Consider the following 19,804-nt stretch of genomic DNA (forward strand, 5'->3'; position numbering starts at 1 on the left):
AGGGCAGAGCAATTGTAGACCCAGCTTCTATTTGGAGTCTGACTCAGGTCATGCCTAAACCTTTTAAAAAGGATTTCCACTGACTGAGTCAGGCCTACTCCAGTCTCCCTAGATTGATGTCAGTTAGGCTTAGATTATATCTGCAAAATCTCTTTACAGAAGCACTAGATTAGTGTTTGAACAACTGGGAGAATATGAGTGTATCAAACAAAAGATTGCTGCATTCTCTTTAGTTTTTGTAGTTTAGCCTAACCAAATTTACATTTTAAAAACCCATCATATATATTCATGTATTTTGTCTTCTACAGAAAGACAGTTGGCTTTTACAACTACCAGGAAGTTTTATTTATCTCATTTAAATGACATTTTGAGAGCACCTACTGTGTGCCAGATACAATAGTGGCTGTACTCTCTTTTTTTTTTTTTTTTGTAGAGACAGTCTCACTTTATGGCCCTCGGTAGAGTGCCGTGGCCTCACACAGCTCACAGCAACCTCCAACTCCTGGGCTTAAGCGATTCTCTTGCCTCAGCCTCCCGAGTAGCTGGGACTACAGGCGCCCGCCACAACACCCAGCTATTTTTCGGTTGCAGTTTGGCCAGGGCCGGGTTTGAACCCGCCACCCTCGGTATATGGGGCCGGTGCCTTACCGACTGAGCCACAGGCACCGCCCGGCTGTACTCTCTTTTTAATTTTTGTAGAGATGGGAGGTCTTGCTATGTTTTCCAGGCTGGTCTTGAACTCCTGGCCTCAAGCAGTCCTCCCACCTTGGCCTCCCAAAGTGCTGGGGTTACAGGCATTAGCCACTATGCCTGGCCTGTACTCTCATAAAAACAAAGAAAATTCTTTACATAGTGACTGGCATGTAAATAATTTACTGACACTCAAACATTTGTTGAATGAATATTTTATTAATACACCAGTAGGATTTATTCAAACATCCCCCTTCTCGATTTTACTTAGGCACATAGTATTCATATAGGCTTATATCATTTAGCTGCAGTATGCACTAAGCAGCTTCAAATAGCAAAATTGCACATTTCCATCTTCCTGCATACTCACAAAGTTCACACACCTTAATCTGTTTGATTTTGCCAAGGATTTCCTGAAGGTACTGTATAAACAAACAGCAAATATAGAAACAAGATATATTGATGATTAGTTACAATATTTATAGTAAATCACTAGGAGACACTTGAAGATTTGATTTTTTTCTGAGAGTGTTCTCGTAAGTCTTTTTCCCAATGGTTCCAAATTTCCAGGCTTGCAGATTTCCTGATTTCCTAGTCTCCTTTCCAGAGAAGGCAGTTAGGTAAAAACAATCTCGCCCACATTCCATTTACTTGAGTAATGAGTATTGTTGTGAGAGGTAATCCTAATCTGTAGCAACTCAGTAACTACCACCTCTCCAGGCAACCTGCATCAAACCTTCCAGCTGGGACCCACAACAGTTTCCCTGGCAACTTTGTTTCTACCGGGTAGCTGACTGCCCTTCTCCAGCTGCTTACTTGGGAGCCAGTGGGGTTCTGAAGGTTTCACTCCTCTTTCTTCTTTCTTCCCCCAGGGAAGGAGCTCTGAATGTTTCACTCTCTCTGCCTGGCCAGGAAGTAGTGGGGAAACAATAATACAGGTACTTGTTCTCAACTTTTCTGTCTCTTTCCCAAGGCAGGTTATCTCAATTTGCGTCAGTAGAAATACTCTCTTTTGAGTCAAAAATCTCCAAATCCTGTAGGAATTCCCAGCAAATGTGGTTGTTAACACAGTTAATTTGTAGGGCAGTTTCTTTCTTTCTTTTTTTGTTTTTTGTACAGACAGAGTCTCACTTTATCACCCTGGGTAGAGTGAATTAGTGTTGGCTTTTACAACTACCAGGAAGTTTTATTTATCTCATTTAAATGCCATTTTGAGAGCACAAAATGTCATTTAAATGAGTAGTAGTGTCACAGCTCACAGCAACCTCCAGCTGTTGGGCTTAGGCGATTCTCTTGCCTCAGCCTCCTGAGTAGCTGGGACTACAGGCACCCGCCACTACGCCCAGCTATTTTTTGTTGCAGTTTGGCCCAGGCCAGGTTTGAACCTCACCTTCGGTATATGGGGCTGGTGCCCTACCCCATGAACCACAGGCACCGCTCTTGTAGACCATTTTCATGACATTTTTAGATTTGCTATGTGTATGTGCCCATTTTTGCTTGATCATAGCATCACTTTCTAGGAAAGTAGCAAGACTAAGATATGATGTTGATGTTTAAGAGAATTAATGATGTTAAATATCAACTTTTAGGGGAAGGATTTTGTTGCTGTGTCGTTTCCATCTAGGGAAAAATTTGAACTTAGAATTTTAGAGCTGTATAATGATATTTAGACAGTATCTAATTCAGTTCTTAATTTCACCCATTAGGGAAATAGAAGCCCTAAAGTGGAGTGACTGGCTCATTTCTTTATAGCAAGTGAGTTTAGAGCTCTTACAGGAATTCCTGCTCACTCCCCTCAACTACCATTCCCTAGACTAATACCGTATTTGGGAGGAAGGTCTAAAAAAGGTGTTGTTATGTAAGATATGTTATGAATATATTGAGGCTTGCTTTTACAATAATGGCTTTATGGACTCTTTAGGGGACCAAGATGTCAAATCCAGACAAAGCTGCCATTGCAGCACAAAAGGAGGCTCTGAACTTGAAGTTACCCCGCATTGTCCATCCCCCAGAAAACATGGGTGTTGGAATACCAGTACAAAGTAAATTGCTAAACTACAGAAGATCCAAGGAGCAGCAGAAGAAAATTAATCAGTTAGTGTAAGTGGCATATTACTAAATAATTCTTGTTTAGAATTGCAGTGAAGTGATTAATGTTCATATGCCTGTAAATAAGTTTTAACTATGTAGATTGTTCATGGGCAAAATACTGTCTTCAAGCTTAACCAGAAAAACAATTGAAAAGTAATGATAATGATAGCAAATATTATATACTGCTCACTCTGTCAGATATGGTTCTTTTCAGTCTACCTGTACTTACCAGAACAATCCTATGGGATAGGTATTATACTCTATTTATTTATTATTTAGAGACAGTCTCACTTCATCACCCTGGGTAGAGTGCTGTGAAATCACAGCTCACAGCAACCTCAAAGTCTTGGGCACCAGAGATCCTCTTGCACTGGGTGCAACGGCTCATGCCTGTAATCCTGGCAGCCTGGAAGGCTGAGGCAGGTTGATTGCTTGAGCTCAGGAGTTCAAGACCAGCCTGATGAAGAGTGAGACCCTGTCTCTTTCTCAGGCTGTACTCGATTCCTGAGCTCAGGCAATCGACCCTCCTGGCCTCCCAGAATGCTAGGATCACAGGTGTGAGCCATCATGCCTGGCCTGTACTATACTTTTAAAAACATGTTTCACAGAAAAGTAAAGGTAAGTACTATTATTATCTCTATTTTTTAGATGAATAAGTGAGGTACAGAGAACTTAAGGTACTTGCTCAAGATCACACAGCTGGAGTTTGGACCCATTTGGTCTGATCCAAAGTTCAAACACTTTAAACCTCACGTGATTGCTTCTCTTAGTATACCGCGTGGCCATAAAGTTCATGTTCAATTTAACTCTGTGTTATAACCTTACTGGTCCCTAGAAGTAAAACTAAGTAATTGGGCCTCTACAAATAGCATTGTGGGCTGGGCACGGTGGCTCATGCCTGTAACCCCAGCCTGAGGAAAAGTGAGATCCTATCTCTAAAAAAAAAATCTGGATCCATGTAGTCCCAGCTACTTGGGAGGCGGAGGCAAGAGAATCACTTAAGCCCAGGAGTTTGAGGTTGCTGTGAACTGTGATGCCACGGCACTCTACCAAGGGTGACAAAGTGAGACTTTGTCTCAAAACAAAAACAAAAACAAAATAAAAACAAATAGTATTGTATTTGAACAAATACTTAATAAAACATCTTAAAACTACTTATATTTAAATTTTTTCTATACTAAGGAGAACACATAACTCAACATTTCTCTCTCCCTTCTCTCTGCCATTTGTTTAGTAGAAACTAAAACTAATTTAGGTACCAGCTATGAAAGGCTATGATAAGGGTAGTTCAGTTCCATTGAATAATTACTGAGAATTTCCCACACAACTGACTCTGCTGGGTTCTGGGAATAAATAATAATAATAAGATGGTTCAGTGCCAGTCGCTCAGTGGTTAGGGTGCCGGCCACATGACAACTGCAACAAAAATATAGCCAGGCATTGTGGCGGGTGCCTGTAGTCCCAGCTACTTGGGAGGCTGAGTTTGAGGTTGATGTGAGCTGTGACTCCACAAAAGGCGACATAGTATTACTAATTTCACTCTACTTACAATTAAACAGGTCCATTAATCATATAACTTCTTTATTTTTACATTTTATTAGTCTTATCAATATTTACTCACATTTAAGTCTAAATTTATTAATATAAGAGATGGACTATTAGAGATCCTTTACACCCTTTATTCTTTTTTATTTTTAGAGACAGAGTCTCACTTTGTCGCCCTCAGTAGAGTGCCATGCTGTCACAGCTCACAGCAACCTCCAGCTCTTGGACTTAGGCGATTCTCTTGCCTCAACCTTCTGAGTAGCTGGGTAGCTAGGACTACAGGTGCCCGCCACAATGCCCGGCTATTTTTTTGTTGCAGTTTGGCCGGGGCTGTGTTTGAACCTGCCACCCTCAGTATATGGGGTTGGTGACCTACTCACTGAGCCACAGGTGCCGCCCTACGCTCTTTATTCTTAAGACTTGATGTTTCTTTTCCTTTTTTTAAGAGACAGAGTCTCTTTTTGTCACCCTTGGTAGATTGCTGTAGTATCATAGCTGACAGAAACCTCAAACTCTTGGGCTCAAGTGATACATCATTTTTTTTTTTATTGTTAAATCATAGCTGTGTACATTAGTGCAATCAAAGAGTACAATGTGCTGGTTTCATATACAATCTGAAATATTCTCATCAAACTGTTCAACGTAGCCTTCATGGCATTTTCTTAGTTACTGTATGTAGGCATTTGTATTCTGCATTTAGTAAGTTTCGCCTGTACCCATTCTAAGATGCACCATACGTGTGGCCCCACCTATTACCCTCACTCCACAATGACCTCCCTCCTCCCTTCCCCTTCCTTGGCCCTTTCCCCATAGTCTTGTGCTATAGTTGGGTTATAGCCTTCATGTGAAAGCTATAATTTAGCTTCATAGTAGAGCTGAGTACATTGGATACTTTTTCTTCCATTCCTGAGATACTTTGCTAAAAAGAATATGTTCCAGCTCCATCCATGTAAACATGAAAGAGGTAAGTCTCCATCTTTCTTTAAGGCTGCATAATATTCCATGGTATACATGTACCACAATTTGCTAGTCCATTCGTGGGTCGATGGGCACTTGGGTTTCTTCTATGACTTAGCAATTATGAATTGGGCTGCAATAAACATTCTGGTACAGATGTCTTTGTTATATTGTGATTTTTGGTCTTCTGGGTATAAATCTTGTAAAGGAATTATAGGATTGAATGGCAGGTCTATTTTTAGGTCTCTAAGTATTCTCCAAACATCCTTCCAGAAGGAACGTATTAGTGTGCATTCCCACCAGCAGTGTAGAAGTGTGCCCTTTTCTCCACAACCACGCCAACAACTCTGGTTTGGGGATTTTGTTATGTGGGCTACTCTTACTGGGGGTAGGTGATATCTCAAAGTAGTTTTTTTTTTTTTGTTGTTGTTGTAGAGACAGAGTCTCACTTTACCACCCTCGGTAGAGTGCCGTGGCCTCACACAGCTCACAGCAACCTCCAACTCCTGGGCTTAAGCAATTCTCTTGCCTCGGCCTCCAGAGTAGCTGGGACTACAGCCGCCCGCCAAAATGCCCAGCTATTTTTTGGTTGCAGTTTGGCAGGGGCTGGTTTTGAACCCACCACCCTTGGTATATGGGGCCAGCGCCTTACCAACTGAGCCACAGGTGCCGGCCCCTCAAAGTAGTTTTGATTTGCATTTCTCGGATGATTAAGGATGATGAGCTTTTTTTCATGTGTTTGTAGATTTTGCGTCTGTCTTCTTTGGAGAAGTTTCTCTTCAAGTCCCTTGCCCACCCTGAAATGGGGTCACGTGTTCTTTTCTTGCTAATACGTTTGAGTTCTCTGTGGATTCTGATTATTAGACCTTTATCGGAGGTATAACCTGCAAATATTTTCTCCCATTCTGAGGGTTGTCTGCTTGCTTTACTTACTATGTCCTTGGCTGTGCAGAAGCTTTTTAGTTTGATCAGGTCCCAGTAGTGTATTTTTGATACTGCTTCAATTGCCTGGGGAGTCCTCCTCATAAAATATCCACCCAGACCGATTCCTTCAAGAGTTTTCCCTGCACTTTCTTCAAGTATTTTTATAGTTTCATGTCTTAAGTTTGTTTAAATCTTTTATCCAGTGAGAGTCTATCTTAGTTAATGGTGAAAGGTGTGGGTCCAGTTTCAATCTTCTATAGGTTGCCAGCCAGTTCACCCAGCACCATTTGTTAAATAGGGAATCTTTTCCCCACTGAATGTTTTTAATTCGCTTGTCAAAGATCAAATAACGGTAAGTAGCTGGATTCATCTCTTGGTTCTCTATTCTGTTCCAGACATCTACTTCTCTGTTTTTGTGCCAGTACCATGCTGTTTTGATCACTATCGATTTATAGTATAGTCTGAGGTCTGGTAGCGTGATTCCTCCTGCTTTGTTTTTATGGACGAGTAATGTTTTGGCTATTTGAGGTTTTTTCTGATTCCATAGAAAACAAAGCATTATTTTTTCGAGATCTTTAAAATATGACAAGGGAGCTTTAATAGGAATTGCATTAAAATTATATATTGTTTTGGGTAATATGGACATTTTAACAATACTGATTATTCCCAGCCATGAGCATGGTATGTTTTTCCATCTGTTAACATCTTCAGCTATTTTTTCTCTTAAAGTTTCATAGTTCTCTTTGTAGAGATCTTTCACATCCTTTGTTAGGTATACTCCCAAATATTTCATCTTCTTTGGCACTACTTTGAAAGGAATAGAGTCCTTGACTGTTTTTTCAGCTTGGTTATTGTTGGTATATATAAAGGCTACAGATTTATTGGTGTTGATTTTGTAGCCTGAGACATTGCTGTATTCCTTGATCACTTCTAAAAGTTTTGTAGTAGAATCCCTAGTGTTTTCCAGATATACGATCATATCATCTGCGAAGAGTGAAAGTTTGATCTCTTCTGACCCTATGTGGATACCCTTGATCGCCTTTTCTTCCCTCATTGCAATGGCTAAAACTTCCATTACAATGTTAAAGAGCAATGGAGACAATGGGCAACCTTGCCTGGTTCCTGATCTAAGTGGAAATGATTCCAATTTAACTCCATTCAATACGATATTGGCTGTGGGTTTGCTGTAGATAGCCTCTATTAGTTTAAGAAATGTCCCTTCTATACCAATTTTCTTTCCTTTTTTTTTTTTTTACAGACAGAGTCTCACTTTATGGCCCTCAGTAGAGTGCCATGGCATCACACAGCTCACAGCAACCTCCAACTCCTGGGCTTAAATGATTCTGTTGCCTCAGCCTCCTGAGTAGCTGGGACTACAGGCGCCTGCCACAACGCCCAGCTATTTTTTGGTTGCAGTTCAGCCGGGGTTGGGTTTGAACCCACCACCCTCGGTATATGGGGCCGGTGCCTTACCAACTGAGCCACAGGCGCCGCCCTATACCAATTTTCTTAAGTGTTCTGATCATGAAGGGATGCTGGATATTATCAAAAGCTTTTCTGCGTCGATTGAAAGAATCATATGGTCCTTATTTTTTAGTTTGTTTATGTGCTGACTTACATTTATAGATTTGCATATATTGAACCAGCCTTGAGACCCTGGGATAAATCCCACTTGGTCATGGTGTATAATTTTTTTTATGTGTTGTTGGATTCTGTTTGTTAGGATCTTATTGAGTATTTTAGCATCAATAGTCATTAGTGATACTGGTCTATAATTTTCTTTTCTTGTTGGGTCTTTCCCTGCTTTGGGAATCAAGGTGATATTTGCTTTGCAGAAGGTGTTGGGTAATATTCCTTCTCTTTCTATATTTTGGAAGAGGTTTAGTAATATAGGTACTAGTTCTTCTTTAAAGATTTGGTAGATTCTGACGTAAAGCCATCTGGTCCTGGGCTTTTCTTTTTAGGGAGATTTTGTATAGTTGATGCTATTTCAGAACTTGATACAGGCCTGTTCAATATTTCCACTTCATTCTGGCTAAGTCTTGGTAGGTGGCATACTTCCAGGTATTGGTCGATTTCTTTGAGATTTTCGTATTTCTGAGAGTAGAGTTTCTTGTAGTATTTGTTAAGGATTTTTTGAATTTCTGAGGGATCTGTTTTTATTTCATCATTACCATTTCTGATTGATAAAATTAGAGATTTTACTCTCTTTTTCCTGGTTAGGTTGGCCAAAAGTTTATGTATTTTATTGATCTTTTCAAAAAACCAACTTTTGGATTTATTGATCTGTTGTATAATTCTTTTGTTTTCAATTTCATTTAGTTCTGCTCTGATTTTGGTTATTTCTTTTCTTCTACTGGGTTTGGGGTTGGAGTGTTCTTCCTTCTCCAGTTGCTTGAGATGTTCCATTAAGTTATTAACTTCCTCTCTTTCCGTTTTCTTGAGGAAGGCTTGCAGTGCTGTCAATTTCCCTCTTAGGCCTGCCTTTGCAGTATCCCTTAGGTTCTGGTAATTCGTGTCTTGATTATTGTTTTGTTCCCAAAATGTGGTGATTTCCTTCTTAATCTCATCTATAACCCATCTATCCTTCAGCATGAGGTTGTTTAGCTTCCATGTTTTTGTATGGGTATGCAGGTTCCTGTTGTTATTGAGTTCAACTTTTATTCCATGATAGTTTGAGAAGATGCAAGGAATAATTTCTATTTTTTAAAATTTGCTGAGGTTGGATTTATGGCCTAGGATGTGGTTAATTTTGGAGTATGTTCCATGGGCTGATGAGAAGAATGTGTATTCCATTTTGTTGGGATGAAATGTTCTGTAGATGTCTGTTAAGTCCAGATGTTGAATGGTTGAGTTTAAATCTAAAATTTCTTTGCTGAGCTTCTTTTTGGAGGATCTATCCAGCACTGCTAAAGGGGTGTTAAAATCTCCAACTACTATGGAAGTGGAGGAAATAGAGTTGCTCATGTCTGTTGCAGTTTCTCTTATAAATTGAGGTGCATTCTGGTTGGGTGCATAAATATTAATAATTGAGATCTCATCATATTGATTATTACCTTTAACAAATATGAAGTGTCCATCCTTATCCTTAATTATTTTGGTTGGTTTAAAGCCAATTGTGTCTGCAAACAGGATTGCAACACCTGCTTTTTTCTGCTTTCCATTTGCCTGGAAGATAGGTGACCATTCCTTCACCTTGAGTCTATATTTATCTTTTAATATTAGATGCAATTCTTGTATGTAGCAGTTATCTGGGTTGAGTTTTTGTATCCAGTCAGCCAACCTGTGCCTCTCTAGAGGACAGTTTAAACAATTCACATTAATTGAGAATATTGATAAGCCTTTTGAGAGTCCGGTGGACATTTTTAATCCTTCTGCGACTGTGGAAGTTGGAATTTGATCAAAATTTTCTGGGTGGGTTTACTTTTGTGGTGGAGGATTATGCTGGTCTTTATGGAGGATAGGTCTGAGAATATCCTGGAGAGCTGGTTTAGTTATGGCAAATTTCTTCAACATGTGAATGTCATTGAAGTATATAATTTCTCCATCATAAATGAAACTCAGTTTAGCTGGGTATAGGATCCTGGGTTGAAAGTTATTTTGTGTTAGGAGATTAAAAGTCAATGACCATCCTCTTCTAGCTTGAAAGGTTTCAGCAAAGAGATCTGCAGTTATTCTAATATTCTTCCCCTTGTAGGTAATGGTTTTCTTTCATCTGGCAGCTTTCAGAATTTTCTCCTTCATATTAACTTTAGTGAAATTGATTATGATGTGTCTGGAGGATGTCTTATTTGGGTTGAGTTGTGCTGGAGTTCTGAAACTGTCTGCTATCTGAATTTCAGAATCTCTTGGCATGTCTGGAAAGTTCTCCTTCATAATCTCATGGAGAAGAGACTCTGTGCCTTGTGAAGCCACTTCGTCACTTTCGGGGATCCCTATTAGATGAATATTGATTTTCTTCGAATTATCCCGGAGCTCTCTGAGAGAGTGATGTGTTTTTGCCCTCCATTTCTCTTCCTCTTTGAGAGTTTGGGAGCGTTTGAAAGCTTTGTCTTCAATGTCAGAAATCCTTTCTTCTGCTTGCTCCATTCTGTTACTGAGGGATTCTACTGTGTTTCTCAGATCTTTGAGGGATGCAACTTCTTGTCTCAATGTGTCAAAATCTTTCGTCATTTGGTCTTTGAATTTGTTGAATTCTTGAGATATCTTTCAGGTTACTGCTTGGAGTTCTAATTCGATCTTATTTGCTATCCAGATTCTGAATTCGATTTCTGACATCTCAGCTATTTGTTTGTGCATGGGATCTTGTGCTGTGTCTGCCCCACTGATCCTTGGGGGAGTTGATCTACTCTGATTATTCATATTGTCAGAGTTTTTCTGTTGATTTCGCTCATGATTGTTTTTCACCGTTGCCTCTGGCCGTCCTCAGATTTGGGGAGGTGTCTCTCCAAGATTAGACTCCAGCGGGATCGCTGTATTGTTGCTGGATCTTTGTAGGGAGTGACCCTGTGTAGTTCCTCTGGGGCTGCCCCAACTAGGGATTTCTGGTTGTGGAAGCAGCTCCGGCGTGTGACACACCTGCATCCAGCAACAGGTGGGAGGTGGTGCACACGGTTCTGGGAGTGCCTGGCACCCAGTGACTTTGGCACAGAGAGCCCAAGGCTTCAGCAGTCTCTTGCCAGGAGAAGGGCTCTGTGCAGAGGCAGGTAGGGCTCCAGATGGCATGCAGCTACCAGTATCCCGTCCAGATGAGTGGACCAGTGTGGAGGCCTGGAGGACACAGGAAGGAGGATGCAGGGTTGCGTGGCTCCCGCAGTTCCTGGTGAGGGCATGCGGAAGCCTGGTGGGTGTGGGTCGCGGGTTGGGGTTCATGGCACAGCTCTTATGGAGGTCCGGGCGGCACTAGGCCAGGAGTTTGAGGTTGCTATGAGCTGTGATGCCACGGCACTCTACCCAGGGCAACAGCCCGAGTTCTCCAGTGTGCCCAAACAGTCTCACTCTGCCCCTAAGGGTTAAGGCTGTAAGGCACCTCAGTCCCCGCCTTTAGGCTGCTCAGTCACTAGGTTACTAGGTCCTGCCCGATCCTTGCTCTGGGACCCTGAGGGCGGAGCTTGCAGTTCTCTACAATGGCTCCCTGGGGCCCAGCTCAGTGGCTCAGTCTGGGGCCCTAGACAATGCCCAAAGTTCTCCTCATTCCTGCTCAAGCTCTCCCCAAGGCAGCTCAACTGAGTGCCAAGTCCAAAAACACCAAAACAGTTCACAGGTAAGGCCTTTCTGGTTTTCAGTCTCACTGCTGCTTGTACTTACGGTTGCCGGTGGGATTAGGTCAATTGAACACACACAACCACTTGCCAGTTTTCCACTGTTTTTGTCCTCCTCTTGTGGTCCAGAAGTCCCTAGCTGAGTCCCTGTATCTTCAAAGGGATGATTATAGGCAGATACCACCAGCCAGAGATGCCTGGAGTCTTATCTCCCCAGACTCACCATGCCCAGTTGCAGGGTAGCTGTTAGTTGGCCAACATCTTTAATCCACCACCTGATACATCTTTTTGGATGACCATGGTCTTTGGTATTTTGCATCCCCTTGATACCTCTACCTTTTAGGAAATACGGATTCAGACTTCTCTGTTTCAAAGGTGGGGTGAGGTCTGTGGAGGGAGTTCCAGGATGAGATAGAATGTAAGGAGTTGTGGGCAGAACTGGGCTCCCTGCTAGGACTAGTCCTTGGGAATGCTTGGCCGAACCAACATCATTTTGTGGCTTTCCAGTGTCCCAGGAATGAGCCTGATTTTATTCCTTGACAACTACCCCCACTGTTGATTCAAGCCAGTGGTTCACTGCATGTGGTTTTTGTACAATATTTTGAAATTATCTAGTTTTTTATTTGTTTTTAACTCTTAATATACAAAGCAAAAGCAGGGAGTGAAAAGGCTCACTCTTATGTTCTTCTCAGCTCTTTTTTACTTATAGCCTGAAGGAGAAAACACACTCCAGAAATTCTTACTATATTAAAAGGTGGCATTTATATATAAAGAGCTCAAGGAAGTTAGACATATTTATATTGGGATAATTATAGTGCAAGCCTGCTTATGACTAGTGCCAACTAGCATAAAATATAAGGCAAATTCCTGGAAAGTATAATAGCAATCCCTGAGAGCTAGATTGTTCAAGGAGATATGATGGATGAGAGGAAGTCTTACCTAAGTCTTCAAGATTAAAAAAGAAAAGAAGAAAGATATTCCAGGTGTATTTTCTTTTCTTTCTTTTTTTTTGAGACAGAATCTCACTCAGTCACTCTTGCTAGAGTGCTGTGGTGTCATAGCTCACAGCAACCTCTAACACTTGGGCTCAAGCAAGTCTCTTGCCTCAGCCTCTTGGGTAGCTAGGACTACAGGCACCCACCACAAAGTCCGGCTATTTTTTTTTTCTCTTTTTAGGTAGGATCTCACTTTTGCTCAGGGTGGTCTTGAACTCCTGAGCTTAAGCAATTCACCTGCCTCAGCCTCCCAGTGTTCTGAGATTACAGGTGTGAGTCACTGTGCCTGGCCTCACATTTTCTATTCCATGTGAAAAAGTCTTAGGAATTTTAGTTTAATACAGGCTCAGTAAGATTCAATAGGGAGCTCACATCACAAAATCCCCAAACTACAGATGCTGGCATGGAGGTGGAGAGAAGGGAACACTTTTGCGCTGTTGGTGGGATTGCAAACTAATACAACCTCTGTGGAAAAAAGTATGGAGAATTCCCAAAGAATTAAAAGTTGACCTTCTACTTGGTCCCTCAATCTCATCAGTAGATATCTACCAAGAAGAAAAGAAAATCATTCACAAGGACATTTGCACTAAAATGTTTATTGCAGGTCAATTCACAATTGCCAAGATATGGAAGCAACCCAAGTACCATGAATGGATTGACAAACTGTGGTATATGGAGTACTATTCAGCCATAAGAAAAATGGAAACCTTACATCTTTTGTGTTTACCTGGATGGAGTTGAAACACATTCTTTTTTTTTTTTTTTTTATGCACAGTCTCACATTGTTGCCCTTGGTAGAGTGCTGTGGTGTCACAATTCACAGCAACCTCAAACTCTTGGGCTCAAATGATTCTCTTGCCGTAGCCTCCCAAGGAGCTGGGACTATAGGTGCCCACCACATCGCCTGGCTAAAACACATTCTTCTTAGTAAAGTATCACAATAATGGAAAAACAAGTATCTAATGTACTCAATACTAATATGAAACCAATATATAAACAACTACATGCCCACATGAAAGAAAACACAAGAATATTTTAATAAAGGGGGGGGCAGCACCCGTAGCTCAGTGGGTAGGGTGCCAGCCACTTACACCGAGGCTAGCAGGTTCGGATCTGTCCTGGGACAGCTAAAATCAGCAATGACAACAACAACAACAAAAAAGCTGGGCACCTGTAGTCCCAGTTACTTGGGAGGCTGAGGCAGGAGAACTATGTTGCACTTCTACTCCCTTGGTAGAGTGCAATATAGTGAAACTCTGTCTCAAAAAAAAAAAAATAAATAAATAAAGGAGAGAGGGGGGAGGTTAGGGGAAAGGTGACTGGCGGGTTCTCACCTAATGTGCACAATTTGAGGGTGTTTAGCACATCCTCTGGGTGAAGGGCTCAACAACCACTTGAACTTTACCTTAGATACAAAAACAATGTACTCTAAACATTTGTATCCTCATGTTAATCTAAAATTTAAAAAAAGATTCAACAGGAAAATGAGGCTACTTAACAAATGCTAATTCAGTTTTAGGCTACTTTAATAGAATGTCTAGAATATAGGACAGAAAATTTTCACTCTGTACTGGTCCAATATCATCTGGAGTTCTAGGATCACACTTTAAGAGGGACATTGATAGAGGTATCTTAGTCTGTTTTCTGTTACTATAACTGAATATCACAGACTAGGTAACTTATAAAGAATAGAAGCTTATTTAGCTTATTGTTCTGGAGCCTGGAAAGTCCAAGAACATGGTACTAGTATATGGTGAGGATGTTCTTGCTATGTCCTAACATGGCAGAGAGAGCAAGGGAGCCAGGGAGAGCTTGCTTTTATAATGAATCTCCTCTTGTGATAATGAACCCATTCCTGTGATGGTGACATTAATCCAGTCATGAGGACACAGTCTTCATTAATCCATTAATCCATTCATGAGGATAGAGGGATTAAGTTTTCAACACATGAACTTTGGGGGGATATTCAAACCATAACAAGAGGAAAATGAGGAAATTTGAAACTGCATAAACTTAATTGGTGAGAGTATAGGCTCTGGTATCAGTCAAGCCTGAGTTCATGTCCCTCTCTGCAGCTGATTAGTCATGTGAATTTGGCAAGTTATGTGATTTTACTTATCTTCATGTTCCTATATGTTAAGATGGAGAGAAAAATAATGCTTACCTCTTAGAATTGTGGTGAGAATTAAATAAGATCCATGTATGTTAATGCCTAGAACATAATAAACTCACCATAAAACAGTAACTTTTATTGATAGGAATAGTTGAAGGAACTGGATGGGTTTTCTTAGACTTTAGAAGGGTAACATGGAAGAAGAATGTGATCTCTACAGAGTTTCAGAGGACAGAAGTTTACAAGGACTCAGAATATAAGAATATATTCTTGGGCAGGCCTCAGTATGTCAGGCCTGTAATCTAGCACTGTGGGAGGCCGAGTTGGGTAGATTGCTTGAGCTCAGGAGTTCAAGACCAGCCCCAGCAAGAGTGACACCTTGTCTTTAAAAATAGCTGGGTGTTGTGGTGGGTGCCTGTACTCCCAGCTACTTGGGAGGCTGGGCAAGAAAGAGGATCACTTGAGCCCAAACAATTTGAGGGCTGTGAGCTATGATGCCACAGCACTCTACCAAGGGCGACAAAGTGAGACTCTGTCTTAAAAAAAAAAAAAGACTATAGCCATATATAAGAAATTTATAAACATAAGAAATTTATTTCTAAGAACATGAACTAGTGGACAATAAATTGGGCTGCCTGAGAAAGTAATGACTACCATCTTTCCCCACCCCCTGCCCAGAGTACCATAAGTATAATTGACATTGTTTAGAGTATTCATGTATCAGGTAAAGTACTGAACTAGACATGGAGATCTTTTCCAAATCACTATTCTTAGTATTCCTTCAAAAGATATTTATTGAGCTCCTACAGCTTGATGTAGACTGGCTAAGTAGTGCAGATAGAGCAGTGAGCAAAACAAACACGGTCCTTGTTTACAAGTATACAGTTTACCATCAACATGGAGTTTGTGGCTCCAGTGGCCACCCTTTTTTGAAATTCCTTTCAGTTCTCCTCTTACCTCACTGACAGTATCTCCCCATTCCTATCATACTTGGCATCTTCCAATCTTCTTTTTGAGGTCTCTTTACTTTTTCTTGTATATTTTCTTTTTTGACCATCTCTCCCAGGGTATGTAGGCTTTATAAGATATTAGAATTTCTTTTCCTAAAGATGTTTCCCATGTTCAAAAATTCTCAGTGACTCCCTGTTGAATTATCCATTTAATAAAAAAGGTACTGAGGCCCTTAGCTGGATATTTCAAACCACTTCTCCAGACAGATCTCCAGCTGGTCCTGTAACCTTTGGCCAGATTAGACAACCCTTGGTCCCCATGTTCCCCTTTGACCCTTCTCTTGCCTTTCTATTTTTTAGAGTCTTTGTTTTTTCAAATCCCAGGAAAAACACATCTTCCCTGAAGTCCTTTTTTTTTTTTTTTTTGTAGAGACAGAGTCTCACTTTATGGCCCTCGGTAGAGTGCCGTGGCCTCACACAGCTCACAGCAACCTCCAACTCCTGGGCTTAAGCGATTCTCTTGCCTCAGCCTCCCGAGCAGCTGGGACTACAGGCGCCCGCCACAACGCCCGGCTATTTTTTGGTTGCAGTTTGGCCGGGGCCAGGTTCGAACCCGCCACCCTCGGTATATGGGGCTGGTGCCCTACCGACTGAGCCATAGGCGCTGCCCCTGAAGTCCTTTTTTTATTTAAAACTTGTTGCAAATGCTAACATGTACATATGTCCTTCACAGATGGTCCCAGGTGGAAGAGATCTTGTCCCTCCTCTAAACTACCAGCATGCCCAATATGGCACTCGGATTTTTCTTATCACCTAATCAATTTATAAATTCCTTGAGATCTAATCAATTTATAAATTCCTTGAGATTTGTTGCTGCTATATCTTAATAGCACCTAGTATTGTGATGTGCATAATGTAGTCATTAAATAAATATTTGCTGACAGATGAATGGGTTATTCAATAGGATGATATAACTTAAAAAGAAAAATATATTTTATAGATGGTTAAAAATCTATAATTCTTTTTTTTTGAGACAGAATTTCATTCTGTCACACTGAGGTTGAGTGCCATCACCTCAAACTCCTGGGGTCAAGAGTTCCTCTTGCCTTAGCCTCCCAAGTAGTTGGGACTGCAGGTGCCAACCACAATACCCAGCTAATTTTTCTATTTTTTAGTAGAGACAAGGTCTCACTCTTGCTCAGGCTGGTCTTGAACTCCGGAGCTGAAGCAATTGGCCCATCTTGGCCATCCAGAGTGCTATAATTATAGGCATGAGCCACTGCACTCAGCCACAATCTATAAAACGTTTTGAAGGTAAAACTGTTTATCGAGTACCTTCTATGTGCCAGGTACTGTTCTAGGCATTGAGGATAACAGCAATTAAGAAAACGTTCTAGAAAATATTCTATATCAAATGAGAGTAAGTGCTATGAAGCAAGATAAGTGATGATAAGAGGAATGGTTAACGATGGAAGTGCTACTTAATAGAGGGGATGAATGAAGGCTTCTCTGACAGGGTGGTATTTAAACAGAGATAATACATATTAAGACCTGATATACATCAGGCTTGTTTTTTAAATTGTCAGTAAGTTGTAATTGAAAAAAATTAATTTTTATTTCTAGTCTCATCCTTTTGTATTACATGTGAATAATTTAAAAATAAGACCAGGTATGGTGGCTCACACCTGTAATCCCAGTGCTTTGGGGGAGGCTGAAACAGGAGGATTGCTGGAGCCCAACAATTTGAGGTTACAAGGAGCTGTGATCACTCCACTGCACTCCAGCCTGGTGACAGGGTGACAGCCTGCCTCTAAAAAAGTAAATTAATTTGAAAAATCAAAAAGATCTCATTGATACTATGTTAGAATTTATTTCCCATAGAAAATTCAGTAAAATAACTCTCAAATCTCTTCTTCCAGTATAGTTGCAACAATGTTCCAATTGTAATATTTTAGTAATTTATGTTAATGTTATCAAGAGAGTCATCCATTTTTCTAATTATAAATTTCAGAATTGATGGAGCCAAAAGAAATTTAGATAGAACACTGGACAAAAGAACACCTCCATTACCAGAGGTCAATTATCCTCCAACTGTAAGTTTATATTTTCTCTTTAAAAAATTTATCCTTATACCATTTTAATTCTTAATTAAGTCAATCTCAATATAACTAATATTTTTAAAAGAATAATAGATACATTTTTAAAGTATTTTTAATTTTAAAACATTAAATCAATTTAAATAATTTCTCCTTAACTTAATTATGTCTTGTTTGTTTGTTTTTGACAGATGACCAGTGAAATAAAAAAAAAAGGAGTGAGTTCAATTTTTTATATTTCTTGTTTAGAAAATGTTCAAAGAAGTTGTTATAAAATAGCTCCTTCTAAGACCACCTGCTAAATCCTTTTTTAGAAAAGAAAGAAATATAGACACCGAGAGTTTCATTTTTTTATTTATTTTTATTTTTATTTTTTTTATTATTGTTGGGGATTCATTGAAGGTGAGTTTCATTCATTGAAGGTGATATTTTTCTCAATCCTTTTCTCAATTAGACTTCTACCTGACTTTTTAAAAAAATCTTTTAGCTTTGAAACAATTGAACACATGGGTCAGTGGAACAGTGTAGATAACCCAGAAATAGACCCATACAAGTATAGCCAACTGATTTTTAACCAAGTTGCAAAAATCATTTAGTAGAAGTAGTCATTTCAATTAATGGAGATAAGCAATTGGATTCCAAAAAAATAAAACAAAAACCTCAGCCTAAACTGCACAACTTGTACAAATATTAACTAAAAATTGATAATATGTTTAAATGTAAGATAAAAAATATTAAAAATTTTTTTCTTTCTTTTTGAGACAGAGTCTCACTATGTCACACTTAGTAGAATGCTGTTACATCACAGCTTGCAGAAACCTCAAAGTCTTGAGCTTAAGCCATTCTCTTGCCTCAGCCTTCCAAGTAGCTGGGACTACAGGGGCCTGTGACAGTGCCTGGCTATTTTTTTGTTGTAATTGTCATTGTTGTTTGGCAGGCCCAGGCTGGGTTCAAACCCACCAGCTCTGGTGTATGTGACTGGTGCCCTAGCTGCTGAGTTACAGGTGCCAAGCCATTAAAAAACTTTCAGAAGACATAGGAGAAACATAAAAGTATAAAAATTTTAGAAGAAAACCTAGGGCTAGGCAAACTGTTCATAGGCATGACCTCCTCAGAATCACAGTCCACAAAACTAAAAAAAAACCCTGATAAATTACATTTCATCAAAATTAAAAACAATTGCTCAGTGAAAGACCATGTTAAAAGAGTAAAGAAACAAACCCCATACTGGAAGAAAATATTCACAAATCATATATTCAATAAAGGACTTATATTTAGAATAGTATAAAGAACTCTTAAAACTCATCAGTTTGAAAATAATTCAATTGCAGAATAAGTAAATGAACAGACATTTTACCATGGAAGATATGTGGATGACAAATAAGTACGCAAAAGATCCTCAACATCATTACCCATTAGTGTAACATAAAACCATGATGAGTTCTTGCTATATACCTATTAGAATAAAAAATAGTGACAATTTCCGCTGACTTTTTTTTTTTATTGTTGAAGATTCACTGAGGGTACAGAGAACCAGGTTACATTGATTGCATGTGTTAGGTGAAGTCCCTCTTATAATTGTGTCCCACCTCCAAGAGGTGTGTCACATGCCGTGACCCCCCCACCAACCTCTCTCCGCTCCCCCATTACTCCACCGTCAGGGTAATCCATTGTCCTCATACCAGAATTGAGTACATTGGATTCTTGCTTCTCCATTCTTGTGATGCTTTACTATGAAGAATGTGTTTCAATTCCATCCCCATTAATAGAAAAGATGTAAGGCCTCCATCTTTTTTAGTGGCCGAATAGTACTCCATGATATACATATACTACAGTTTGTTAATCCATTACTGGGTTGGTGGGCATTTAGGTTGTTTCCACAGTTTGGCAATTGTAAATTGAGCTGTGATAAACAGTCTAGCACAAATGTCCTTATGATAAAATGATTTTTTTTCTTCTGGGTAGATGCCCAGTAATGGGATTGCAGGATCAAATGGGAGGTCTAGTTTGAGTTCTTTAAGAATTCTCCATACTTCTTTCTAAAGAGGCTATATTAGTTTACAGTCCCACCAGCAGTGTAAAAGTGTTCTCTTCTCTCCACATCTATGCCAGCATCTGCAGCTTTGAGATTTTGTGATGTGGGCCATTCTCTCTGGGGTTGGGTGATATCTTAGGGTAGTTT

At 40.0% G+C, this 19,804-nt stretch overlaps 1 protein-coding gene across 1 annotated transcript in view; it reads left to right on the plus strand.

Moving 5' to 3' along the window:
* The first annotated feature begins 1,532 nt into the window (after nt 1–1,532).
* Nucleotides 1,533–19,804, plus strand: part of DNAH12 (dynein axonemal heavy chain 12) — a 305,069-nt gene continuing 286,797 nt past the window's right edge. The window contains exons 1-4 of the mRNA XM_053600535.1: nt 1,533–1,628; nt 2,612–2,790; nt 17,538–17,619; nt 17,814–17,840. Of these exons, the coding sequence (XP_053456510.1) occupies nt 2,621–2,790; nt 17,538–17,619; nt 17,814–17,840 (279 nt within the window). The 5' untranslated portion in view covers nt 1,533–1,628; nt 2,612–2,620. The remainder of the gene's footprint in view (nt 1,629–2,611; nt 2,791–17,537; nt 17,620–17,813; nt 17,841–19,804) is intronic.

The sequence above is a fragment of the Nycticebus coucang genome, chromosome 8 (genome assembly GCF_027406575.1).
Source record: "Nycticebus coucang isolate mNycCou1 chromosome 8, mNycCou1.pri, whole genome shotgun sequence".
Lineage (NCBI taxonomy): Eukaryota > Metazoa > Chordata > Mammalia > Primates > Lorisidae > Nycticebus > Nycticebus coucang.